This window comes from Aphelocoma coerulescens, chromosome 2, assembly GCF_041296385.1.
Source record: "Aphelocoma coerulescens isolate FSJ_1873_10779 chromosome 2, UR_Acoe_1.0, whole genome shotgun sequence".
In the NCBI taxonomy this organism is placed as follows: Eukaryota; Metazoa; Chordata; class Aves; order Passeriformes; family Corvidae; genus Aphelocoma; species Aphelocoma coerulescens.
The window spans coordinates 165581968-165609073 of record NC_091015.1 but is presented as its reverse complement, the minus strand read 5'-3'; the positions used below and the strand labels follow the sequence as shown (position 1 = coordinate 165609073).

Sequence of the window (27106 nt, the reverse complement as noted above, 5' to 3'; positions counted from 1 at the left end):
AAATATTTTCTACACTCTTTGGATTTCAGTACCAGGATAAGAAACCAAAACAATTTACTGTCTTTAGAGGTCTGTTTAAAATTCAGTGGAACAGAAGTTCAGCTCTGTTTTATGACATTATGAAATAATGCAGGGTAGTTTGTGCCTGTCAACCACTGCTTGACACGCTGATGCTTTTAGGCAAGTCAACACAGAAAGCATTGTGCTGCCATCCTCATCCTGATCGATGTGGCAGATGATGAAAATTATCTCAGATTTTGAACTAGTGAAGAGTGTACATGAATAAGGGTTTGAGAGAAGTCATATCTTTCCTAAACTGAGCCAAATTTCCCAGAAATACTATAATGAGCATCCTCATCAAAGGGACAATCCCCTTTCTCCCCATGACACGCTGATGATGGGAGTATTTTAGTAGTGGTAAAGATAGGAGTGATGTTAGTGATAGTGGTGAGCAAAGCTTGTAGGAAGTAATGGTCTATATTAAATCAATGGACATAGTAAAGAAAATAACAAAAAGATTTTTCCCAGCCACATCAATAAATCTAACAGCAAGACAGACTCTAAACACTGCCTGTTATGGTTCTGTGTCATTTTTTCTCTAGAGAGTCAACTTCTCCTAACACTGATACTCTGAGGCATTAATGGCATGGTACTTCATTAAACCCTTTCCAAAATTTAGTTTTACTTGTGATTCCTAGGGCTGGGAGGAGCTTTTTGTGGATCAGTTACTGTAATGTACTGACTTCTGTTGATGTACACAGATACCTTCTGGTGGTAGGGTCGGGCCAGCTTAGACCTTCAATTGTTTGGTGCCTGAAGACTTCCACTGAGGATAATTTATCTTAATTACTGGTGAGATCTGAAGGCAAATTTTAGTTCAAGAACACAGTGTTTTGAAGACAGAGAACTTTTCTTTCCGTTCCAGCATGAACAACATTGTTATATGACAAGAGGAAATGGCCTCAAATTGTGCCAGAAGAGGTTTAGGTGGGATATTAGGAAAAGTTCCTGAACTAAAAGGGTTGTCAAGCCCTGGAAAAGGCTGCCCAGTGAAGTGTTGGAGTCACCATCCCTGGCAGGATTTAAAACACATATAAATGGGACATGGCTTAGTGGTAGCCTTGGCAGTGCTGGGCTAATGGTTGGACTTGATGGTCTTAGAGGTCTTTCCCAACCAAATGATTCTGTGATTCTTTTACTACTACCCTCTGGAAGTGCCCTTGTTTTCTTTATTTGACATTTGCATTTGTCTGAGGATGTTCAAAAGATCCTTCATGGCTGATATTCCACCCTTTTAGAAAGTATATTATTTTTATCAGAATTTTCAAATAAAAATGTTGCCTCTAGCTATACATAGCGTAGTGACAAGAAATTCTTATTTGGACCAGAGTCTCATCAGAGTACACTGGAGTTAAGCCAGACTAAATGCTTTTTTGGCTCTGGTCCTTATGAGATTCTGCAGAGTTTGACTTGGTTTTTGACTTGGTTGTTGTTGGAAAAAGGGGCCAGTTTTGGGGGGGGGGGGGGGGGGGGGGGGGTGGGCTCAAGTGTTTTTGGGGGCAGAGGTTGAGCTGGTTTGAGACTTAAGACTTTCTGCCCTGAAAGAGAAACTGATAAGTGATGTTGGTCGAAGGCTAGATGAACTGATGGGCTCAAAATGCTGAGATTGGCAGCATAATGAGCCAAAATCTGTCATTTCCACTGCTTCCAAGTAGTCCCATTCATAAAATAATATAATCTTACTAATAAGCACAGCTCAGCAGGAAGGTTTTCTTTGAGCACTGCACAGCTTTAATGTGGTCAAATCATTCTCTCTCTGCTCCACTCCCTTGCAGTGTTTCTGGGTTTGAATTGCTGGGGCAGTTCAGTTGTCTCTGAATCTGCTTGTGTGGGGCTTTTAAGCATCTCAAGGTGGTTTCTGCAAAAGTATAAGCGCTTGTTTTGCTACATTGGGTGAATTCTGATTTGGGAAATGCGGTCTCTGGTGTTTCAGGTGCACACACCAGTCATTACCTGCTTTAAATTGCTGGCTGGGTTTGCTGTGTAGAACTCAGACAGTTGCCAGAGGTAGGTGGCTTCATTCCAGAGCTGGTAAAAAGATAATCCTCTTTATAGTGAATTTGTAAATCATGTTGGAGGTTTGCTGCCTTGAAAGGCGTGCTGGAAATGTAAGCCATTATCATGTGTTATTACAAATGATGTCTCAGCCATTAGAAAAACAAGTGTATTAGGGGAATATTAAGATTGCTAATTCAAGCATTCAGAAGGTAGAAAATGCAGCAATTAAATCTGTGTGTACAGGCTCAACATCAGCCCCTGTCAGCTTTTAGGCAAGTCAACACAGAAAGCATTGTGCTGCCATCCTCATCCTGATCGATGTGGCAGATGATGAAAATTATCTCAGATTTTGAACTAGTGAAGAGTGTACATGAATAAGGGTTTGAGAGAAGTCATATCTTTCCTAAACTGAGCCAAATTTCCCAGAAATACTATAATGAGCATCCTCATCAAAGGGACAATCCCCTTTCTCCCCATTCCCTATTACAGAGGACAAGGGAAAATGGCTTCAAGTTGCACCAGGGGAGGTTCAGGTTGGACATTAGGGAAAATTTATTCCCTGAAAGAATGGTCAAGCACTGGAACAGGCTGATTAGGGATGGGGTGGAGTCACCATCCCTGTAAGTGTTCAAAAAACAAGTAGATGTGGCACTTCTCAATATGGTTTATTGGGCAAGGTGGTGATTGGCCAAAGGTCAGACTTGATGGTCTTGGAGGTCTTTTCCAACCTGAATGATTCTGTGATTTTTCCCCAAAGCAGGGAAGCACTAGAGAAAATGTGTCCATTTTCTTTTTCAGGGTGGGACACTTAGACATTTTTCAATAGTTTTCTTTGATTTGTCTGGTATGTTTTAATTTAAAAGGAATAGCTTTTAATAGCTTAAAGAAAAAGCTTTTAATAGCTTTTAATTTCGAGGTAGATTCCAGGTGTGGAAAATCCAGTCCTAGATGGTTATCCCAGGCTAAATAAGTGGCAGAAAATACAGTCTTGGTGTAGGATATGCTGAGGAATCAGATCTGTAGATGGCACTTGGCTTCACTTGGGATATAGCATAGAAACATGTGGAATCATGGAATAGTTTGGGTTGGAATGGACCTTAGAGATCATCCAGTTCCATCCCTGCTGCCATAAGCAGGGACACTCCCCATAGATCAGGTTACTGAGGGCCCCATCCAACCTGGCCTCGAACACTTCCAGAGAAATATGTGAAGAAAAGTAATTAATAAGAAGGGAATCATGAAGAGACTTATGGGGAATGGGAAAACTGCACAGAATGAGTGGAAAGCAGCAAATACACAGACACAGCTTCATAAAGGAAAGTGTGGAATCAGTCCAAATGATGTGGAAGTGAAGGCCCAAAAACAATATGTCAAAGCCAAGTGATCTATTTCCTTGCTGCTGTGGGCTGGCCTTTCCCTGTTGCTCTCATATCTTCTGGGTTTTATTAATATGTAACTTGTCTACTTTGTTCTCATTTAAAAGCACTGTAAGTGCTTAATAATATTCCTGGCCTTTTCTAGCCTGCCTGCAGAAGCGGTGATATTTGATAGCAAATTCATTGTGGCTCTATAAGGAAGCTATACCATAAAGGTCACCAAATTTGGTCAGTGCATTTTAATTTGTACACACGTTAAAGGTCAGGTTCCTCCCTTCCACTGCAATAACACAGAGTGTTTACTCTCTTATCAGAGCTGATTGTGTATGGCTTAGCTAAGGGATCTTATCAATGCTAATAATAATAATAATACTAATAACAGTAATAAGAGAAATAATAATGAAAATACTGTTGCAAGTGCAAGGGGACTTTTTCCCCTCTGTATATTTACATAATTCTTGGAGCTACACACATCTACAAAGTCTGATTTTCTGCTGTGTTTCTCCAATATTTCCTTTTCCTCTCCCATGAGAACTCCCCAGCCTTCAGCAGAGCTTCTGCTATTGTCCATTGGAATGACAGCAGTTTCAGATTCATAATATCATCTCTGTATAAACACGTCCAAATGTAATTAAGAACCTGGGCTCTCAATCCAGCAGACCTCAAATTAGCTTTCAAAATGCATATTAAGGGCATAGACAAATGCTTTCATGAAATTCCAAATGACCTCTGAGGTCAGGGTGAACAAAATTGTGTGAACCTCTTTAATGTCACAAAACTCTCTACAGAGATTTGCATATAAAATGAACCATTTTATGTCAAACAGATTTGTTAATCTTACAATAAAGGAAGCAGCACTTGAAAATTAATCAGGGTGGGTTTTCATTGCCCAACAGAGGCCCTTAAAAGGACCTGACCTGGTAACTGGAGGCTCTTATTGTGTGGTTGCTAAATTTAATAATTTTTGTTGTTATCTGCTGAATGGGTTTGCAGGAAATAAATTTCCAGAGCAGATTAGTCTGCAATGGTTTCTTTGCTTGCGTAGTGGAATTGTACTTTCAGAAGTTCTTGCAGTCCTGGCTCATTTCGAAAATGCTTCATGATTTGTTCATTATTTTAAAATTGCATTTAAAATATGGGTAAGCCTCTCTGAAAGTAAAATGAATTGTCTTATCGGGACTTTTGGCATTGAGTACATGGGTAGATTTTTGCTTGCTCGCCATAATAACCTAAGAAGTGATAATGAAAAAGTTGACTTTTTTCCTCTAAGACAGTCTTGCTCATAAAACCAAACTGAAAAGCCCAGGGTATTTCCAGGCCTGTTCTTAGGCCTCTCTCCCAAACTGGACAAAAGGAGTCTGAGGGAAGACCTTATTGCTTTCTAAAACTCCCTGCAATGAGATTGCAATGAGGTAGGGGTCAATCTCTTCTCCCAGGTAACAAGTGATGGGCCAAGAGGATATAGTCTCAAATTGTAACAGTGGAAGTTTAGATTGTGTATTAGGAAGAAAATTCTTCATAGAAACTGTTGTCAAGCATTGGAAGAGGCTGCCCAGGGAAGTGGTGGAGTCACCTTCCTTGGAATTGTTAAAAAGCCTGTGGGTATTAAACTCAAGGACATGGTTTGATGGTGAACATGGTGGTGCTTGCTGGGTTGATGGTTGGACTTGGTGATTGTAAAGGTCTTTTCCAATCTTAACAATCCTATTTTTCCATGAATGTTTGTATTATTTGACACTGCAGGAGGGAGGGACAGAGTCATGTGGTCTTGAGTTAACCCTCTTGGACAAAGCTCTTTGGTTACTGTCATCATCCTTATCCCAGTGCCAGGGCTGAGACCTGGGAGTGGTGGAATAAAGGTGGGATACTCGAGAGATTAATTGAGCTAATAAAAGCAACCTGCCTGATTTTTTCCTGCAGAAGACCTAGAAAATGCCCCAGCCACGAAGTCGTAGGGTGTATCTCTACTCTGAAGTGGTGTCACATGCTCTGATGTTCCCAGAATAGAGAGTTGTTCTAGTACAAATCCCTGTCTGAACTAAAATTCCTGTTTCCAGGGATTTTCACCTCCTTTGTGGAGGCAGTTGAGAAATATCAACCTCCCTGCCTTACAGTCCATAATGTAACAAATCCACAGAGGGTAGAGAAGCTCAATGCTGCTTTTTTTGGTTTTGGTTTGGCTTTTGGGTTTTTTTTTGGGTTTTTTTTCTATTCAATATAAATACTGGAAAAAGAGTTTCCTTTAGCCTCTTCTATTATTTATGCTTGCCCTCAGCTAGTTTTTGAATCCTTAGCAAGAAAGCATTTTTTTTTCCTCCTTGTAAATGGTTTGCTTAGGAATTTCCAAGATGAAACTTGCTTTTCTGGGCCTGGGGCCGTAATGGGCTTTAATGGGTTTTAATTACTTAACTATCTGTTGTGACATAATTAAAATATCTTTAAACATTTCACCCCCAAGAAATAAATATCTTCTAGGCTATGAAATATGACTTGCAGCTTAATTTTTTGAAACAATGAGGGAAAGGTTTCTTCCAGGCTCAGTCACATCCAACTTGCCTGTCAATATAAAGTGCTTCTCAGCTGTGTCCCTAAATAGCCTTGCTCGTTTCTTCCCTGCTTTTCACTCCTATTTCACATGTGTGTTTAAAGAGCCTCTGTCAGGATTAAAATATATCTTTACTTATTTTACTAAAAAACCCTGAGAGCCCAGAAAAAACCAGCTGTAAAAAGCCACTACATCTTGCTACAGGATTAGAATTTTTTGGTCCCATGTTGCATCCTTTTCATCTTGGGAGAATGTGTACAAAGAAAATCGATTAGCTCCAATTTAATCAACAAATTCTAGGTGTTATGGGAAATGGAGTTACAACAGGTTGGGACAGAGCTATAAAACCAGAGCAGTGCTGCCGCATAGCACTCAAGGTTTAGAATAAGCTAAGATAATTAAAATGAAATCAGATAGTGGGCTTATAATTATTTCTCATACATTTTCCAGCAGAAGATAATCTTGTAGCTTTGAACTTTGTTCCCAAACTCAGCCTGAAATTGTTTGTTGCATTGACTTCTCTATCTCTATTTAAACACTCATTTTAACAGGTAGTTAAAGGGAGTTGGTGTTTTCCAAAGTGAGTTCCAAGATGTTCCCTGGGAGGAACGTGTTTTTTGGGTGGTTTTGTTAAATTCCAGAAGCTCCTGCATGCGGACAGAGGTTTGCAATATAACAGGACAAACACTGGAGAAAGCAGCCATAGATTTTTGTGACCTCCAGGAGTGTTTGGCAAAAACTCCAGGTCTCTGGGAAAAACAACCAACCAAACAAACAAACAACAAAACAGTTATTCCCTCAGGTTTTCTGGATACTTTTTGAAGTTGAAGTGAAGAGCCTCCAAATTTAGTTTGTACCAAGAGTGCCCCTCAGCTGTTGATCCATCTGCTGTGCCAGTGGTCCTGGGTATGTCTTGTCTGGAAACATCTGAGAATGCTCCAAATCCAAGAAGAAGATTCTGGGCAAAATGGTCTTAAAATGCCCCTCTGAGGAACCGTGGGTGTGGTTGCAGGAATTGAGAGGAGGTCACATTGCCTCAGAGCTTCCAGGAAAGTCAAGGAAGATAGGGAATAGGAATAATGCACAGTGTGAGAGAAGGATCCTCAGCAGCTGAGGGAAGAAGGTGCTGGGAGAAGATGAGCGAAATCAACTGCGTATTAGTCAGATGTGTGGGAAATGCTGTAAAAATGCAAAGCTCCCTGAGGAATTATGCTGTAAAATAAATGATTCATTTTAGAGGTGCTTTGGCTTTTTGTGGGTTGTTTTGTTTTTGTTTTGTTTTTAATTTTGCCTCAACTTTTCTGTGGCTGTGGTTCTGTTATTCTGAGACTACTAAAATTGTGGCAGAAACCTTGCAGTGTCTGTCTCAGGGCAGTGAGGAACTTGTCCTGGTGAGAAATCCTGTTACATGTTTGGAAACAGTTTTCCATTGCCATGTAAGTGTAGATTAACTTTGATTCAAGGTGTGGTATCATGAATCACACTTGCTTTTTATTCTTTTTTTAATTCCTTTGGAAAACTGAAACTCTCTTGAGATCAGCTGTACTTTCACCCATGGAATGTGTCCCTTCTTCCTCCACTTAAAATAGATATAAGCCAATCATTGCATTGATGTTTGGGATGAAAAGTATTAATTATATGAATCTGCTGTCATGGAAACCCCATTAAAAAATTAGGATCTTTACATTAACTGAAAGCTTTGCGTGGTCTCGTGTGAACATGACTTTCGATAGATGTCCTTAAAAAACTTGAGTAGATAAGTAACATTTCTAAACATGTATGATGCACACAGCATAGTAATTTTTCCCTTACTGAATAAGGCAGAAATCCTACTTTAGAGGGAGGGGAATAATTACTCCCATATATGCATACATGGAAAACACAAACTCTGGAATTTCTCAGCTGCTCAGTGCTTACATTTCTGATGTTGCTGTGCTTCCAGTATGTGATGGTTACTTCAGGGTTATTAAAAAAACTCTTTGAAAAACTCATTAAAAGGGATGTGTTTATTTTTGTCTCTCAATTTCCCTCAAGAATGGCAGTGGGGCATTAAGGCGTAATTTATAATCTCAGTTTGGCAATCAGATTCTGTTAACCTAAATTAGGGATAATAAGCAGAGTTAGATGTAATATTATTATTTATGTTGCTTATTGGTGTATATTTATGTAATATTCAGGTGAGGGTGCCCATACCACAGCACGCAGATTCTGTCTGGGGAAGATGATCTGTTCAACACCCTCTGTGCTTGTGTCTTTCTCCTCTGCTAAAGGCAGGGAAAGGGTCCCAGGAGCTACAGAAATTTAGGCTGGTCCTCTCCACAGGACAGGCTTGGTGAGCTCCACGGGCTGTCATAAAATCATAGAAAATCATGGAAAACACCTCAAAGATCATCCAACCTTTGTGCCAAGTCTCATTGAAGGGATTCTTTCGAGGCCCTTCCTGAAGCAGAGTGTGCACTTGTGCAGTGAAGGGAGATGCTGCTTTTGCTCATCTATCAGTATTTTTCCAACGCAGTGACAAAAAGCTGAGGTGATGGTATCCTGCCACGCTTCCTCAGGATCTGTAGGAAAGGTGATGTGTTCAGGCAGGGATCAGAAGCTGCTTCTACTGCTCCACCAGCATGTACAGATTTATGGCTGGAAACTAAAGCAATTCAAAGAATTCAACATTTTCCTTATTGAAATATAAAATAAGGAAAAAAAAAAACCAACACAACAAAACTAGGAATAAATAGGAGAATCCTGCCACGGGATATACAGTTGTGAAGGACAGTTTTACTAAATCTGCTAGGAGATATTTTAAAGAATAGGAATAATTATCCTGACTTTCCAGCCAGGACAAGCTCATAAAATGTGAGCCAGATCCCAGGATTCATGCTGGGCTGCATCTCTCCCTCCCTCTGATCAGTCTCAGTCTGTTTATGGTTTAGTTGGTTAAAAGCAAGGAAAAAGGGAATGGAGAAGAGACTATGCAAATGCAAAAGAAGAGTGACTAGGACTTTGTAGTGCTAGAAAGAGCAAAAGAAGGGAATCTCTCTGCCAAGGGAATGATGGAAAAGCCATGTGAAGTGATAACTGTGCAGTCTTTGAAGCGCTTATTGGGGCTATCTGAGAATGCTGCTTGAAGCTAAATGACCCATTAGCATCCTCTGCTGACCAAACACAGGCTCTGACGTTTTAGAAGTGGGCAAGGGCATCCAACTGCCTTTGAAAGTCTGCAGTTTGAAGCAGAGGTTTCCTGGTTTGACTTGGAATTAATGAAGGTTAAAATTGTAGGGGAAGCAGTAGCAAGTCTGTTGTCTCATGGGCTGAGCTTTCAGGATGCCCTGAAATTACTCCTCAGGAAATTAAAGTGTCAGGTGAGGATCCACTCTGAGGAAACATCCATTTATGTGTGTAAAAAAAAAGATTAAGAGAATTAGAGAAAGTTTTAGATTGGAAGGGACCTTAAAGACCATCCAGTTCCAAGCCCTGCCATGGGGCAGGGACATCTTCCACTAGACCAGGTTGCTCCATCCAACCTGACCTTGGACACTTCCAGGGATGGGGCAGCCGCAGCTTCTCTGGGAAACCTGTTCCAGGGCCTCACCAGCCCCACAGTAATTTCTGTGAGCCTTTGTCCACCCATATTCTCCCCCAAGAGTCACAGTAAACTGATGGAAAAGCGTGAATAAATCTGTGCCCCAAAGTAGGAGTTTGGGAAGGGGAATAGTGTCCCTTCACACACTCCCTCCGAGCGCACCTGACAAGAAGCTCTTTCTTCACATGTGCACGTGGAATGATATATTTAAAACACCTTTTTTTCTCTTCCAAACCAAAGAAAACATATCTATTTGAATGATTGAAAAACTTATGGAGAGCCACGATGATTCCCTGATTATCTGCTAGGGAGGCAGGACAGTACAGCATTTTAATGTGAAAAAAAATTGTATCTGGAAATCCACACTTTGATAAAAGCACCAGTTTGATTGGTGGTTGATTCTGGAAGACAGGTCATGAATCACAGTTTCCTGCTGGAAGTGCTTCTCCAGCTTGTTTGGGCTCTGAGAGGGAATGGAACACTGGGTTTGGAGCACCAATGGAAGAGATGAATCTCCTGTCTTTTGCAGTACAAGAGACCAAAACATCCATAGAACAGAAGAGCTGGGAAACGATGGCTCTGTGGGAAATGCAGTGCAGTGCAGAGTGGTGTAACGCAGTTAGAGAAGGATCCAAGGCAGACTGGGAGACCTGATTGCAGCAGTTGGGGGAAGGAAAGGAAGGGAAAGTGGGTAGCAGCAGTAATATTAAGATAATCTGATCCTGAAAAGCCTGAAAATTTAGTGTGACATAGTGATTTAAGCAGCAAGAAAGTAGTGGAGAAAAGTGGATTGTATGGACGAGGAAGAACCTGTATTATCTAGAAGGATAAGTCAGTCCAAAAAAGTAGACAAATTCTCTATGTTGCTTCTTGTTCCAAACCATTCTTCCAATGGAAAAATAACAACATTTCTCTGTGGATTTAATCTCCATGAATTCATTTCTTTGTCTTTCTCCTCTCAGCTACGAGCCAGGAAGATGAAGTGCTGCCTCCTCTCCATCGCTTTGGCCGTTCTGCTGCTCATTGTCATAATCATTGCGGTCTCCGTCAAGCGCTGACCTGGTTGAGGTTTGCACAGGTAAAACCCTTTAACCAAATCTTTTACCAAACTCTAAGGTGGCTGAGAGACAGCTTAGAAAGCTGATCATGGTAAGAAAAAAATATCTTCACCTGCAGAGTCAGGTCTGGCCTTCTAAAATATTTTCTTTTAAAGGGTATTAGAAATATTCTTAATGGATCCTTAAAATTAAGTCAAGGTGATATTCCAACAAAACATCATATGACTCTTTCCTCTACTGTTTTGGTCATGTTTGATTTCACATGAATCTCATAGCACTGCTAACTAATGGATACTAATTTTTAGGATAAAGAGTTAGAAATGCAGAAGGAATTTTAAAGACTCCAGGCTGGAGTAGGGTCAGGGGCAATCCAACAGCCCAGAGGTGTTTCCAAGAGCTTTGTCTTCTGAGATGTTCCAGAGACCCTCCTGAGGAGCAGGAAGACAAACAACTGGAGATTTCAGTAGGGATGAAAAATAAAACCAGATTTTTGGTGAACTTTGCTCTGGACCTACCCCTAAAAGGAATATTGGTCTCTAGTAAGAGGATTGGACTGTAATATATGAATATAGGTGAGATATCAAAGCAACTTCATCCTATTAGTGAAGTTTCACCTATAGTATGTTCACTTTGTAAAACAAAATCTGCTTTAAATGTGAAGTATAAGACACAAACCCCCTTTTATTTTCCTTTCATTTCCCTCATTGCCCTGGGAGAATGACTCGTCAATTATTTCTGATATTCTCCTGCTGATGCAAAGCATGCCTGGGTCTCTGTTTCGAAAGCTGCCAGGCCATTATTCAAGGAGAGAATATCAGATTTGCAGATTTTCTATTCCCAAAGGGAGCTGTGTGCCTGCTGCCAGGGCAGGGGTTCCACCTGGTAAAGCCACAGCCCAAAAGCACCAATGGGACTTTTCCTGCAGGCAGCAGCTTTCCTGTGAAACTCTCCTAGGGAAAGCGCATGGGACTGAGAGGTTTTGTTAATTCTTTTGTTTAACGAGGGTTCAGTGCTACTTGAGAATGCTCTCCTTCCACCTGAGGATAAGGCTTCTAATGTGCCTTCTTTCCACTGGAAAATAAAAGGGGTTGGTTCAAAACCATCATAGAAAGATGATTCTTCACACTTCTAAAGCTTTGGAACTTCTTCTGCCATGACATCGTGGACGTCAAAATTTGGGTATAAGAAGGAATTGTACAAACCAAAGAAAGAAAAACAAAAGTTGTTGAAGGATGTCAAGAACCATCTCCCTGGTTTGGATGAGGATGATCACAAGCCCTACATCATTGCTAGGAGAACCAGAGAGAAATATTTTGCTACCCTTGAATGTTCACTTAGTTTAGCCAGCCCTGATATGAGGATGATATCAGTGAAATGGTCCTTTAATTGATTGAATATTAATGTTCTTACAGCACTTCTTTCTTTTTTTCTTTCTTTCTTTCCTTTTCTTTCTTGCTTTCTTGCTTTCTTGCTTTCTCTCTTTCTTGCTCTTTCTTTCTTTCTCTTTCTCTCTCTTTCTTTCTTTCTCTTTCTTTCTTTCTTTCTTTCGTTCTTTCTTTTTTCTATCATCTTTCTTTCTTTCTTTCTTTCTCTTTCTTTCTTTCTTTCTCTTTCTTTCTTTCTCTTTCTTTCTTTTTTTCTTTCTTTCTTTCTTTCTTTCTTTCTTTCTTTCTTTCTTTCTTTCTTTCTTTCTTTCTTTCTTTCTTTCTTTCTTTCTTTCTTTCTTTCTTTTTATCCCATTTTTATAGAAGAGACACTGTTATGGGTGCAAACAGTGATCTGTCCTGATAATTTAAATCTAGAGCAACTACAATAATTTTAATTGCATTATTCTGGTTTTACTCTGCATTAGTTTGGAAATGTGTTTCATCACAGTAATCTGCAATAGAATACAATTTCTTTTAGTGTAGTTAAATATTCCTATCTACTGGAAATTACAAATCTTATCAACAGTTGACTACATCTAGACACATTTTAATCTAAACCCCTTTAGTGGAGAAAGTCAGAGAACAAAATATTCTTATACTAAAACTCCATTGGAAAAGTAAAATTAATCTCCTGTTAAGAGATCCATGTCTTGAGGGAAGTGAACTTAGAGATACTAATGAAAGCCCCAGGAAAAATATAATGCTCTACTTTTCATCATTAGTTGTGAAACTAATTATTGAGCTTCTAAAACAAGAGTTGCTCTGCAGCAGTAGAACTGGAGGCAGGACCAGCACTGAGTTCTGCTGGAACAAGGATGATTTCTGATCTTTATAAGTGGTTCTTCATCTGGGCTAGCCCAAGTGGTGTGCAGCAGATTTCCTATTCATGCTTTGAAGATTTCTAAACCAGGATGTTTTCAGGGTTTCCATGTCCATAGCGATAGATACAATTCTATTCTGAATTTTAATCCAAATGGATTTTTAAAAAGTCTGTGGATATTAAAATATCAGTGGATTTAAAGACCACCTCAAGAAACAGGTTCATATAAAGCTCTCTTACACACTTTAGGGAGATTGGGAACAGCTGGAGTTTAATGTGTAACAGCTCTGCATGATTTCAGAGAAAATAAAGGGAGGAAAGCAAGTGAGGGAACTAATTAGTAAATACTCTGGTTGGCACAGGACATATCACTGAATAAAATCCCAAATTTGGTAATGACTGGAAAGAACTTCCATTTAACATCTCCTCAAAGTGTTGGCTCCATGCTGGATTAGTAAGGAACCAAAAGAAAAAGCACCAGTCACTCCATTCCAGTGGTTTAAATCCCACTTGCAGGATATTAAAGTTAGGCTTCTTTAGCTTCCATGACAGATGATAAGAAATATGAAGGTCACTATTCAGGGAATTAAAGAAATTATGCCCTTAATATCTATTATCACTATTTATTGTTTTGATCATTAGCATATAAAGTATTTTTACTTTTTTTTTTAAATTGGTTGGTGTTTCTGCTTTTGCAATAATGATACTGAATTAACAGTTCTTCTCAAAAGAAAACACCACAAATCAGACACAGCTTGGACAGACAAGCCCATTCCTTCTATAGGGGAGATCACTTGATGAATCTTGCAAAGTCAAAAGCAGTTTTCCCTGTGAGTTTCCCAAGCAGTTGTGCCATCATTAGCTGCTGGCTCAGTGCGTGCAGAGAGAGCAGCTGTTCAGGAGAGCTCCCAGCCCTGACTTTTGCCTGTTGAGGGCCCTGCCATAAGTGTGTCACTGCTCCCTTGGGGCAGTTTTGTCTGGCAGAGAGAGAGAAAAGTGTCTACAGCGAATGCAGAGAAACTCCTGAGGACTTATGTCTGTACATTTGTTTGCTGACACCTTAGGAAAATAGCCCAGGAACTTTTGGGTCACATTGTGCACATATTGGAGCAACACTGCAGCTGCTCTTTTTGCCGTTCCATCAACATCAGTGACCATTTAAAAGGAAAGTATTGCAGGAGCAGTCTGAGAGAAGCCTTTTTGTTAACAACAGCTTTGTATAATGTCAATATTTCAGCCTAGACAGACCTTCTGTGCCCTTCTTTTGACTCATTTGCATGAGTGCACACTTACCCGAAGTGACAATCAAGACTGTTGGAATCCTAAGTTTTAAGTTTTTTTTATAGGAAAATAGAAGTGACAAACTTTGAGAAAGATGTTGCATGTATGTGACAGCTGAAAAATATGGTTTCCAATGACAACTTCCTCATCTGAATCCCATTAGCCAAAGAAAGAGAGAATGAATGATGACTTGACTGAGCTCTTTTCCTGGAAGAAGTCATTGCAGCAGAGGGTGCCTACCCCATTACCAAGACACATTTCTGTCAGACAAAGGTACAGGACTGAGCACACAGACTTGGCTGTGTAGATTCTTTAAATCCTGTGGACTGTGATTCATTAGATTCTCCCAGCCTTCAGCAACTTGAAGCTCAAAGCCTTACTGATACAGGAGAAGAGTTATTTAATCTTTAATAGACATTGATTCATTCCTTTTTTGATAATTTGACCACTTGGATTTTGAACCATCGTAAGCTTCTAAAATATTAAATATCCTGAGCAAGGAGTTGCACTCTAGTTACAGTCTCCATGTAATCTTGAATGTACAGACAGAAAATCCATAGAATCGTAGAATGGTCTGTGTTTAGACAGAACCTTAAAGATCATCTTGTTCCAAACCCCCTGTCGTGGGCAGAGACACCTTCCACTGGACCAGGTTGCTCCAAGCCCCATCCAAACTGGCCTTGGACTCTTCCAGGGATGGGGCAGCCACAGCTTCTCTGGGCACCCTGTGCCAGGGCCTCACCACCCTCACTGTAAAGATTTTCTTTCTAATATCTCACTTGGGCAGTGTCTCCTTAATGAGGCTCTAGTCCATGTAAAAAAGTAATAATCAGGCTCCAAGTGTGTTTTTCCTGAATATGCAACTGTCTTGTTTTGAATTTAAATTGAATTAATTATCATAGAAAAACAGAAAATATTGGTTTAGTTTGGATTATTTTTCCCTTCAGTTACAGCTTTCCTTGTGTAATTCATTTATGGGTTTCTTATGTGATTAAGTGTTTTATGTAACCTGATCAATGAAGATGAGGTTCAGACAGCTGATTTTATACAGCTCATCCTTGGTGTTTGTTTTCCTTTCAGACCTTATATTGTTTGAATTGGCTGGATTTTTTTAGTACCTCATGCACTACACTGTCCCTGTGTGCTGTTCCTGTTGCCACCAACAAATGCAATCACAGCTTCTGTGTGTCAGGCTCGTGAGGGCCGAGGTGGCAGAGGGGGAAAGACTGACAAGTGGCTTTGTGGCACTTGGCATTTGCAGGTCTGTTGTTCCTTCCAAGCCAGAGACAAGTCTGGGCACCCTCTTCTGACACACACAACAGAAATTCTGACATTTGTCTGGTGCATCTCTCCCTGGCAATGTCAGGTTGCTAAAGCACAGCAGCTCCTACTCAGTGTTGAACAGAGAAATAATTTAACCTAAGGAACACTGTAAATAAGGGCAAAGCACAGACAGTTTTGTTTCATGGCATTCCTGTTGCTTTTTAAATTGTTATCACAGGGCTTTACTTGGTGTCTCTGTTTTCACCACACATCTCTATATGTGGCTTAATAAGTGAGTGGCTGAGCTTTCAAGCTTGTTTGGCCCTTTCAAGCTCTGTAAGGGTCATAATATTTTTGGCAGCTGTCATTGAAATCCTAAAATAATTCACCCCTCTGCCCTAGCTGTGGCACTGCTGCCACGTTTGCTCTGCAGTACAATCTGGAATCAATAGCTCTGCAATATTTCTTTTTCCCCTGTATCCTATTAATTTGAAAAAGTTCCTACATTTAGAGTCAGGTGTCAATTCTTGTCATTTCATTTCTGGTCTTTTAGTCTATAATTAATTGCTCCTATCCTGGCATCCCCGCTCAATTGTTGCTCTGGCAAGAAGACTGAGGTACATCCTGATTCTGCAGTAAAATTTTGCTTCAAATTTAAGTTAGTCAAAAATGAGATCTGAATTTTCACTGAATAATATATAATGGGCCTAGGTTTATGATCTGCCCAATTTCTTAAATTAGGATAACATTTGTGTTCTTCAAGACCTTCTTGATTCCAATGGCCACATCTCCACTTCTCTCTGCTAAATTATTTCCCTGACAGCACAATATAATCTCTGCCATGAATGCACAGAAGAGAGAAATGATTACTAGAAGGAAAAGAAATTGTAAGAGACAAGAGTCTTCTTTATGCAAAAAAATCCTTCAAAATAACAGGGCAAGAAAGGCAGAAGTGCCAGGAGACAGGCAGATTCATTTCAGAGTTTTTACCATTGAGACAAACCTTCAAACAGATTAATGTTTGGATGGGACATCACACCATCAGGTTACTGTGTTTTAATGTATTTCAGATTATGATTGTTGCCCATCTTCACGGTCTTTGACCTTTAGAAGCATCACATAACGCCAGGTCATTAACTCTGTGAGAGAGTGAAGGGAGGATGTATCACATTACCTTTGCTTAAGAGTCGATGTGCAGGCAGTTCCTGCAGCTCAATTGACTTGAATTCATTGATTTGATTCCAAAGTCAGTAGGACTCTGGAACTGCCAGCAGCTTTCTTCGTCCCATCTCAGGTTTCTTTGCCATCAGTAGGAAAATGGGATACTCCCACTGAATGTCTGTGCACGATGCTGACCCTTCTGATGGCTGCCAAGTCTCTGATCTGAACTTCTCAAAGCACTCTGAAGACAGTAATTATTTATGCTTTGTAACTCCTTTAAACTTAAACCATCCTGACACACCTCTAAGGACCTGGCAGAAGAGGGAGATTTTCAGCACTTACAGTTTGAACTGTGAAACAGCACAAAAATGGAGGCACTGATTCAGACCAGTGGTTTGTCTCACACTTATTGTCCCATTCACAGATGTTTAAGGTAATAACATGTGAAAAGCTGATATTTCTGCTAGAATTGTGGGCAACACCAGCCCAAGTGTGGCTTTAGATGGCTAAAATTTCAGTTTCAACTTGGAGAAGAAAACTTGTTATAAATGTATGTCTAAAATATTTGAATGAGTCAGCGCCAAGTATCCTCTTCCCTATGGATAGTCTCAGTTCCTCAGGAGCAGCGATGTCTGAGGGAGGGAGCAGTTGGTGCTCGGCTCAGGGAGCAGTTGCAGTGATTAATGGCTCAGGAGGGTTCTCTGAGGCATACATCAGTAGCCCCAGGAGAAGGGAGGATTAAACTTTTTGGAAAAGCAACACAGAGTCAGAAACTGCTCTCACGTCACTGCACCACTATCAGCTGATATTTTCAGTTGGCAATTCTGGAATTATCTCTCTCATTGAGCCCCAAAAATACACTGAGCTTTTGTTGTTGTGAGGGACAAGAGCAAAGATCAGCACAAGGGAGTCCATCATTCATCCTGGTGCCCATGGACTTGCAGTGAAGTCAGTTTGGAAATGTGTGTGGCTCTTTTTGGTAAAGCTAAAGGAGTGAATTCCTCTGTGGAGAGCAAGTCCTCTTGGCCTGGGAATGATGGGAACATGGATGAGGTTGCTGCCACTGGGTGCAGAGCTTGGTGCTTGGGGGATCAGGGGTGGCCAGTTCTGTTCTAGCCTGTATTTATCCAACAAACCCCACAAATTCTCTATGTTTCATCATCATTCCAGTCATCTCAACTGGCTGGACATTGCCTGACGATGGGAAGTAGAGAATAAATCTCGTTTTCCTTTGCTTCCATGTGCAGCCTTCACTTTTGGCTTGTTAAACTGCCTTTACCTTGTCCAAATGTTTTTTGTTCCATCTTATTTTCTCCACCCCCACCCCTGCTGCAATCCTGCTGAGGAGGGGAGTGATAGAGCAGCTTGGTGATCACCTGATGTCCAGTCAAAGTCAACCCACCACAGATTCTCAGAGGTTTCCTTGGGAATAGGGCAGCACAAAGTTCATCAGAGCCATTCCCTACATGACAGTGTCTGAGTCTCGTTGGTATCCAAGCTGCTTGAAAGTGTTACTTGACTATTATCCTTGGTGGTGGTGTCAAAACAAAGTAATTTTTGATCAGTGCTCTCTGGAAGAAAACCTGAAAATCAGCACAGGAGGTTTTCTTCAGCAAAAGTGTGTTAAAGAATAAATATTTTGTCAGTTTAGCTGGAAAATCTCGTGTCCCAGCAGGGCAGACTCTTAGAAAGGCAATACATCTATGATTATTTCTTAATGAAGAAAGATGTTCGAGGGGACAGTGTGTTTGGTGTTGTGCCTCTCAGAGTGAGGTATATGGGAAGATTGTTCTGTTTCTTTAGTGCCAAAATTCAAATGCTGCCTTGGGGATATTCTCCAGGTTGGAAAGAGTTTCAGTGTCAGAGGAAAATCATTGCAAGTGATTAAATGTACTCTTTGAATTGCTGTGCTTTGTTCCAGCCATTTCCTCTGAAGCCCTGGTGGTGGTCCCAACCTTTTTTTGGGACATGGCCTCATCCCACAATGTGCTGCAGGTTGTTAAATTCTCCTTTGCAGCCACGTGACTTTTTCCAAGCAGCTGCAATGATCTGGGAGTTATTCTTTAAAACTGAGAGTGACGTCAGGCAAAGGGTAGAGGGCTTCTTCAAGGCTGCTTCTGTGGCCTCCTTTTCTTCTTAGGAAATAAAAATATAAAAATATAAAATTTCTAAAATCATAAAAATAATATAGAAATTCTAAAAATCCCACTTCTCTGCATCCTTTCTGATGTAGTGGTAACCATGTCTTTGTTAGCTCCCCACCTGCTCGAGATGAACTAGAAATGTCCACATTTTGGTAATATATCTTTGACAATATATAGTCTGTTCAATATCTAGATACTAACCTCCTAATTGCAATCATCCCTCTGATGTGAGATTCTCAAACCAGCTTTAAAAAGAGAAATTTAATTCCATCCCACTCAGTGAATTTTCTGAAATATTCCTTGCAGTTTCATTAAGGTTTAAAAGGAGTTGGAATCTGCTTCACAACAATCACTCGTTTACAGAATATGCTTCAGCTCTCAAAATAGGCTCTTTAGATGTATCTGGAAAAGGAGACTTTTGACTTTAGTAGTTAGCAATCTTTATTTCCTAAGTAACTGCTGGAGAAATAGTGTTTTTACTTTTGAGTTTGGTATGGAAGGTGCTTGAGATTCGACAGATCATGAATTCCCCAATTAACAGCCATGTTTTGACACTGAAATGGGATTTTTACATTTCAGTGTTGCTATAAACAAGCCATTTAATTCCTCTCACGAGTAGGTCGCCAGAAATTACTGCATTTGTGGGGCTTGTACAAGGAGGCACCATATTTACGACTGTGCGCCTCAAATGGATCTCATCATCCCAGCCCAGAAGGTGGGCAAAGCTTCTTGTCCCTGAAACAATGAGCAAGGTGGCGTGGAGGAAGATCACTTCAATTTGCTCATTAGCGAGGTTGATTGAATTACCTCTCGTTAGCTGAACTGCTGTGGCCGTCCATGAACAGCCTGCTGAGAGTGCAGAGCAGAACGAATTAGTCTTGGTGTCATGTCATCAAAACTTGCTAAGAATAAGGTCCCAGCCATTGCTGCCTCTCAGCTGACAAGCAGTAACTCATTAAACAGTAATCATTTGATCCCTTTTCATTGTGTGCCTGCTCTTCAGATATTAAAAAAAAAAAAAAAAAGCTGTATCATCTGTGGAATATTTTCAAGGCATCTGCTTTCTCACAGAATCCTATCCAATGAAACAAGAGTTTCTTTCTTAACCCAAAAATGGAATTTCCTCTATTTCAATTCCTGCAAGGATTGGGTTGGTGGGTTTTTTGGGGGTTTTTTTGGTATAGTTCTGTGTCTTCTAAGAGTTTCCTCTATGAAGAGGCATTCTTGTTGATTATTTGGAACAAAATTGTTCTCAGTTTTACAACTGCCATTTGTATTATGTTTACAACAGGCAATTAAGGACTCCAATTAAATGTTCTTACAAGGCAGATCCCAATGACCAATGTTTATTTACATTTTTTCCAGAGCACAGTATTGAAGAGACAATAGAGAAGAAATGTAATGCAAGAGAGGAGCTATAAAAACTCCATTTCAACTTGTATGAACAAATTTGGGTATTCACTTGGCTAGGAGATCTTCTCTTCTGACACTCAAATATTTCTGTGGGGTGATAGGCACAAAAATTCCCTGGAATCTCTTTAATTTGTAGCAACATCTCCTTTAGTGAATTACATATTTCAAAGAATATCTTGTTAATGACCAGTATATGGCAAATATATTCTCCAAGCTTATTAGTACAGAAATAATTGCAAGTGGCTGCTATAGTTCATTAAGGCTTATTTATTTTATAGTTCATTAAGGCTAATTTTATCAGTATAAAATACATTTTAATAGCCAGTTGTACTTCTTTATTTATTTTTTTTAATGTTTCTCTGCTATCTACTACTAGCAATCATTTCTGATTTTCTTCTTTGGTCCTGGATAATTTTCCACTGTATGTACTGTGAACTACATAGTGGTGGCTTTTAATCAACAGTTTTTCTGGGCAGTAGCAGATGCTACTCTTGAGTCAGGTATATATTAATTTACATCTGCTTCTCCTGGGTCAAAAAGGGCTGGTATAGTTTATTGTTTAATATAAACAAAGCATATCACAGTAGCTTGACATACAGTTAAACTCACCAATTTTCCAGAGATAATTGGAGAGCCAATTTTCCAGACTGGATTTGAGTTAAATATTTATTATTTTTTTGTTTGTAATGAGCTGTTTTATGGGAAAGTGAGTTTCCTCCTGCCCTCTGCTCAGTGTCTGGCTCAGCCAGAGGGTACCTCATCCATGGCACACCTGGATTCAATATCTGCCAGAGAGAGGCAGATTTTTCATGGCTCAGGTTCTCTAACAGATCACCAGGGAACATTCTCCATCTCTAATACATTCTTGATTTTGATCTGAAGAGAAGCTAAAGAGCAACTTTACCTTAAATCTAATTGAATTATCTCAGAGACAGAACGATGCTCAGTTTGGTAAAGGGAACTCACATCAGCTCAGATATGGGAGAGACAGGGAGGAATCGATTTCTTTTCCTTACATCTTTTCCACTTTCAATGAATACTTAAATATTTATTGATGAAAAGACCAGAACTGGAGTGCACTGCCTCTCATTCCTGTCTTTGCTATCAAGCAATGGCACTGTGCCTGTTTAATGTCTGTCTTAGCAGTCATTTACACCTTTGGAACAGTGAAGCAACTTCAAAACAGATTAAATGGTGACCTCTCCTGCCTGTCTCATACCCTCATACCAGCAGGAATCTGGTTCAAATCCTTACTCAGAGTTTAAGGCAAGGTCTGGATTTGAATTCTCATTTAACCATCTAAATTTAAGCAGGAAGGAATATTGTGAGGAGCACTAAACTCTTCTCCTTCACTCTTGTGGGATTAAAGGGACCAATGTGACAGCCTTCAGGAGTACTCCAAGGCAGAGCCATTTCTGTCCTACATTCTCACAGGGATAAAGCAAAATTTGAGTCTCATACAACTGTCGACAAACGTAGGTGAAGAAAGATCATCACCCTAGGATTTCTTTTCTAAAACTGTGGATATACTGAGTTTTAGAACCTGCTGACGTTTTGGTGCTCAAGTGACAATTTCAATTCAATTTTCTGTTGTGGGTGGTTTTTTTAGGTGAACTCAACATTCTTTTTTTTGCTAGAGCACACACAACGTGTATGCACACACACATGCTCCTGGAATCTGGGGTAATCAGCAACACTAAAAAAAATCCTGAGCTTGGTCTGTGGAAAAGAACGCACAAAAATTATTACAGCTGGGGATAAAAGTAAAGATTGCTCCAGCTATGAAGAGGAATCAAAGTGCATGAGGTTAACACAGCCAGCCTTCCCTTCTGTTTTCTTGGAGCTGAAGGACAAAGTACTACCAGGATTAGGTATTATGTGCATGAACCAGTGTGTGTATGTGTGTTTTTCTGTCCATATCTGTGTCAGACAGGATGATAGAGCTGGGGTTGTTCATCCTGGAGAGGAGAAAGCGCTGGGAAAATCTTAGAGCACCTTCCAGTACCTTAAGGGGGCTGATAAAAATAAGGGACAGGGACTTTTTTTGTAAAGGCAGATAGTGACAGGACAAGGGAAAACGGTTTTAAACTGACAGAGAGCAGGTTCAGATGAGGTGTTCAGAAGAAATTCTTTACTCACAGGGTGGCAAAGCACTGGAAAATGTTGCCCAGACAAGTTGTGGCTGCCCCATCCCTGGAAGTGTTCAAAGCCATGTTGGATGGGGCTCTCAGCAACCTGATCCAGTGAGCGACATCCTTGCCCATGACAGTGGGTTGGAATGAGATGACCTTTAAGGTCCCTTCCAAGCCAAGCCATTCTGATTGTATGATCACTTTCTTTGCTAAAACCAGTTTAGTTTCACAATAAAATATGGTGCAAATCAGATACTGTTGGTTTCAGTTGTTTTAGTTCAAAACAAAGGGCTTTAAGATTACTCTCCATTGCTGTGAATAAGCACTGAATGCTTTCCCTTTGAAATGTTTTTCTAAGTCAAAAAGGTGGCCATTCTTTCTTTTGTATTATTTATAATGAGTAATCATGAGGGCTGTTTTTTTCTAAACACCCGGGAAGTTAATGAGCTTACTTCCATGGGAACAGAAAATCCCACTGTGAGTCCATACAAAGCCTTTTTTCTGGTACGATCTTGAGTGGAGAAAAGTTGCTCAGTAGCCAGAAAAGCAGATTTTCATCTTCCAGGGCACTGCACCACTTCTCTTCTCTTACCCATTGTGAAACTGAAATTGAAGGGACTTTTGAGACCATCTCCTTCCAACCTCCCACCATAAGCAGGGACACCTTCCACCAGACCAGGTTGCTCAAAGCCCCAGCCAGCCTGGCCTTGAACACTTCCAGAGAAGTTTCAGTGCCTCATCATCCTCACAGTAAAGACTTTCTTCCTAGTCTTGAATCAAAACTTGCCCTCTGGCAGTGTGAAGCCGTTCCCTCTTGTCCTGTCCCTCTATGCCCTTGTAAAAGATCCCTCTTCAGCTCTCTTGGAGCCTCTTTAGGTACTGGAAGGGGTTTTAATGTCTCCCCAAAACCTTCCCTGCAGTTCCGTGTAGAGACACACTTTGGTTTTGTAAGACTCTCGTGTTCATGAGGGTTCTTTCTCCTGCCAGCCTACGTACAAGTTCTTCATCCAGCCAAAGCTTTGCACTCAATGCTGCAGCTCAGAGAACCAAATCCCCTACTGAAACATGTTGGGAAAGTTTAGGCCTGCCAGAAATATTTTGTAAGCCTGTCTTAGGCTTTCCAATGAAAGGCAGGGTTTTGCTCTCTGTCAGATTTTGATTTTTATTTTTAATCTCCTTTTGATGTGCTTCCTATTGGGTTTTTAGCTACTTAAAGTTAATTTTTTAAATTGTGGTTTCCGACAAAATAAAACACACCCTCTTCACTTCAGACTCCTTCTTGCTTTCATTTTTCTCTGCTGTTGCTTTTACTCTTGACATTCAGCCTCCTCAACAAGTCCTGATATGACACTCCATAAAATCTTTATCCTGTCAAAGCCCTGCTGTGAGCATTGCCCAGTGCTTCCAGAATTTGCATTTAGCATCCATTCATATGACTCTATTGGTGGGGCTTTCTTATCACTGAGTAGCCCTCCAGCTTTATATGAAAGGGCACAAAGTTAATGAAAACAGCATTAAAACTCGATTAGCATTTAGTGAGATTACTATGACTTGTTCTGAACTTAATATTAGTTTCAGAAATTTTTTCTTTTTTAACTCACAGTGTCCAGAACCAGAGACAGCAGAAACAGTCCCATCAAAGAGCCTGTTTTTCAGGTGAGGATGTTATGTCAGAAGGAAGAGAAAACTTTGATTTTTAAGGGGGCTGTTTCAGGGCTTGGGAAAATTTTTGTGTTATTTCGTCCTTTTGTCTTTTGACAGAAGAGCCACTCATTGGAACTGATGTTTCTTTTCTGTACATTTTGACTTCAATTCCTGGAGAAATGAATCCTAGAGGAAGGAAGATCTCTTGAAAATGTCACAATATACCCAATTTATTTTAGAGTGTTAATGAGGATTTTTCTCCAGACACAAACTTTGCTTGCTGTTGCTTTTCTTGGGGGAGAAGAAGAGTTGAAAACTCAGTGTGATGGTGGTACAGACAGGAAAATTGCCTGCCATGCAAGTGAAAAGCAGACTAAAGGATGCTTGAGTATAAACACTCGTGTATTCTGCATTCATAGCCCTTGCTCTAGCTCAAGCAAGACCTCCAGGGGCCCCAGGTGTGTTGCTTATTTTAAAAATACCAAGAACATTTCTCTGGCCTCCGGGCTAAATTACACATCTTTGTTACTTAAGCAAATCCTGCAGTTCCATAGTGCAGAATAGCATCTCATATTCCTTCACTCTGAGTCTTGTCTGGGTCCGGTGTGGTCCTTTTGTGGTCCTAAAATGTTTTTATACATTTTTCTTTTGTTTCTGTCTCTGGAAGTACCCACACTGTTACAGTCTGCTGGCAAGGAGGAGTGCTTGAGCTAAGAAGTGCCACAGAATTTTCTGCAAGAGGTGTAGAGATTTTTTAGCTTCAGCTGGGAAGCCTTTTGGCAGAGCTGTGGTAGATTGTGTCTGAAACTTCTGTGTTTGAGGCATCTCCGGAGAGACAGCAAGGAGAGGTGGATTTGTGGTAAGGTTCCTCAAAGGCATGGTGGTGTTCAGCAAAGGGAGAGGATAGAATAATATGGAATGGAATGGAATGGAATGGAATGGAATGGAATGGAATGGAATGGAATGGAATGGAATGGAATGGAGGTTTGAGGCATCCACTCCTAGGAAAACTCTTGGGTAGAAGGAAAGTGGTGTGTTCTGCTTGAGAATGTCAGTTCTACCATGGGGAAACCTTCAGGTAGCACAGATTTCACATATTTGACTGCTCTGATGTTGTAGAGGACCAGTGTGAGACACAGACATTGACAAAAGTGAAAATACTCCTGCAAGAAAAACAACTCCAGCTGAGGGACTTCACCTTTCTATAGAAGAAAACCCCAAGAAACAATCAAGCAATTAGGTTTCAGAATGCACAAGACCTATATTTTATTTTCATTCTTTGTACTGAAGAACTGATTTGATGATTGATAAGGAACTGGATGGAGAAGTCACAAGCTTAAATCTTGATTTTGACCTGTTTCTTTCCATGTGAAAACATTCTTTCCATGGGAAAACAGCCCATTTTTGTGTTCATTTCTCTTTCCCAGATTTGGACAGTGGTGTTTGGACCAATTGTTTCAATTATATGTTATTTGGGTCGTTTGGGTTAGTTCTTCTAAAAATGGGTGTAAATCTCTGACCCAAAGGTGGTTTTTTATGTCAAATTCACTGAATGCTTCCACTCTCACAGATAATACAGGAACATTAAGAGAGGTCGTATAAGGACTTAGACTGATAAAAGGACCCAAGGAGAAGAGCTGGACAGAATAATCTGTCATGTGTTGAGTCAGCTAATAAAAAGGTAGTTACTTAAAATGTCTACAGGCACCAAAGCGTAACGGAAGTCTTAGACAAAGGAAAAATAATTGAAATTACTATGGACATAATGAGAAATTCACTATCAGGTTTTGCAAAGCCTGAAACCAAGGGTCTGATTCTCAAGCAAGAAGCAGCAGAATTGCATGTAGCCAAGTGTAAAAAATAATAAATTAAAAATGGATTTATAAAAGGGTATTGCGAGGGCTGGCATTAAGTGAACTCAGGTTGTCAGTTCTGGAACTCAGTGAGAATCCAGGTACTTTTTTTTTTAGAAATATGAATTGAAGCATTTAGTGCTGAACAGTGCTGTTTGCCTCACATTCCTTTCATGGACTGTAAACCTGTGTGCTGAAGTGAAGGTGGTGTAACACAGCTGTAAAAAGCCCTGCATGCCTTTCATCCAGCAGGTCTCAGCTTACACTCCAAGCACCCCTCTGAGGGGCAGAACTTTTCAATATTCTTGTTTTAAAGGAAGCAAAACTGAGATATAAAGAGATTAAGTCACTTGCTGGAGGCTGTTGGAGGAGCACAATTGTGTCAGTTGCTCCCAAGCTCTCACCATGGAAGCTCAAAGAGATTTTATTTGCACCACACTCTTTTCAAAGTATATGCTTAGATAAATGAAGGGAAAATATCTGTGGCATAAATCTGACGATTTCAGCAGAAGTGCTTTGGGGATTAATTTGATCTGCTCATTTCTGGGTAGATACCAGGAATTCTGCTGTGTGTGTTTAAAGCACACTGGTCCCATCTATTGGGGCTGCTGGGAATTGATTGTATTGGGTTGCAGTAAGTCATTTGTCTTCATGCTGATAATTTTGTTTGGATTTGGTAGTGTTTCATTATTTTCCACCCCAGTATATTTTTCACCATCTAAGGGATTTCAGGTGTAAATGTATTCCCCCACCAACAACCTCTACTAATAGTTTCACTTCTGTGTTTGGGTCAAATATTGATTGTGACCCCTGAATGAGGAAGGTGTTTATATTTAACATCAAATTTTCTTTCTTATACCTCATTTCATGCCAAAAAAAAAAAAAAAACAGACCTCTGTGTGAGCCAGCTGTAAGGACTCCCAAGAAAAAGCAAACTCAAGTCCAATGAAGAAAGATTCATCTTGAACTTGTCCATCTAAATGTTAGATTTTCAGCCTAAGTGAGCTCTCTGAACTCCCCTTTGGACAGTCAAAATTGTAGCTATAACCAGAGGCTGAGCAGTCCTACCTCTCTTTTAATAATATATCAGAGGATTAAACAGTTTTTGGAGCTGCCTTCCCCTTTCTAATGGCTTTGCACAGGTCTGGATAAATGTCCTTTGGAAAACTGAGGAGAGAAGAGAGAAGAGAAGAGAAGAGAAGAGAAGAGAAGAGAAGAGAAGAGAAGAGAAGAGAAGAGAAGAGAAGAGAAGAGAAGAGAAGAGAAGAGAAGAGAAGAGAAGAGAAGAGAAGAGAAGAGAAGAGAAGAGAAGAGAAGAGAAGAGAAGAGAAGAGAAGAGAAGAGAAGAGAA

The 27106-nt window shown here is 40.2% G+C and overlaps 1 protein-coding gene across 10 annotated transcripts in view; it reads left to right on the top strand.

Moving 5' to 3' along the window:
* TSNARE1 (t-SNARE domain containing 1) overlaps positions 1 to 27106 on the top strand; it is a 464136-nt gene that overhangs the window by 393439 nt on the left and 43591 nt on the right. For all 10 annotated transcript variants that reach the window (XM_069005568.1, XM_069005575.1, XM_069005573.1 and 7 more), the window contains one exon: positions 10522 to 10637. In XM_069005568.1, coding sequence (XP_068861669.1) covers positions 10522 to 10637 — 116 coding nt within the window. The remainder of the gene's footprint in view (positions 1 to 10521; positions 10638 to 27106) is intronic.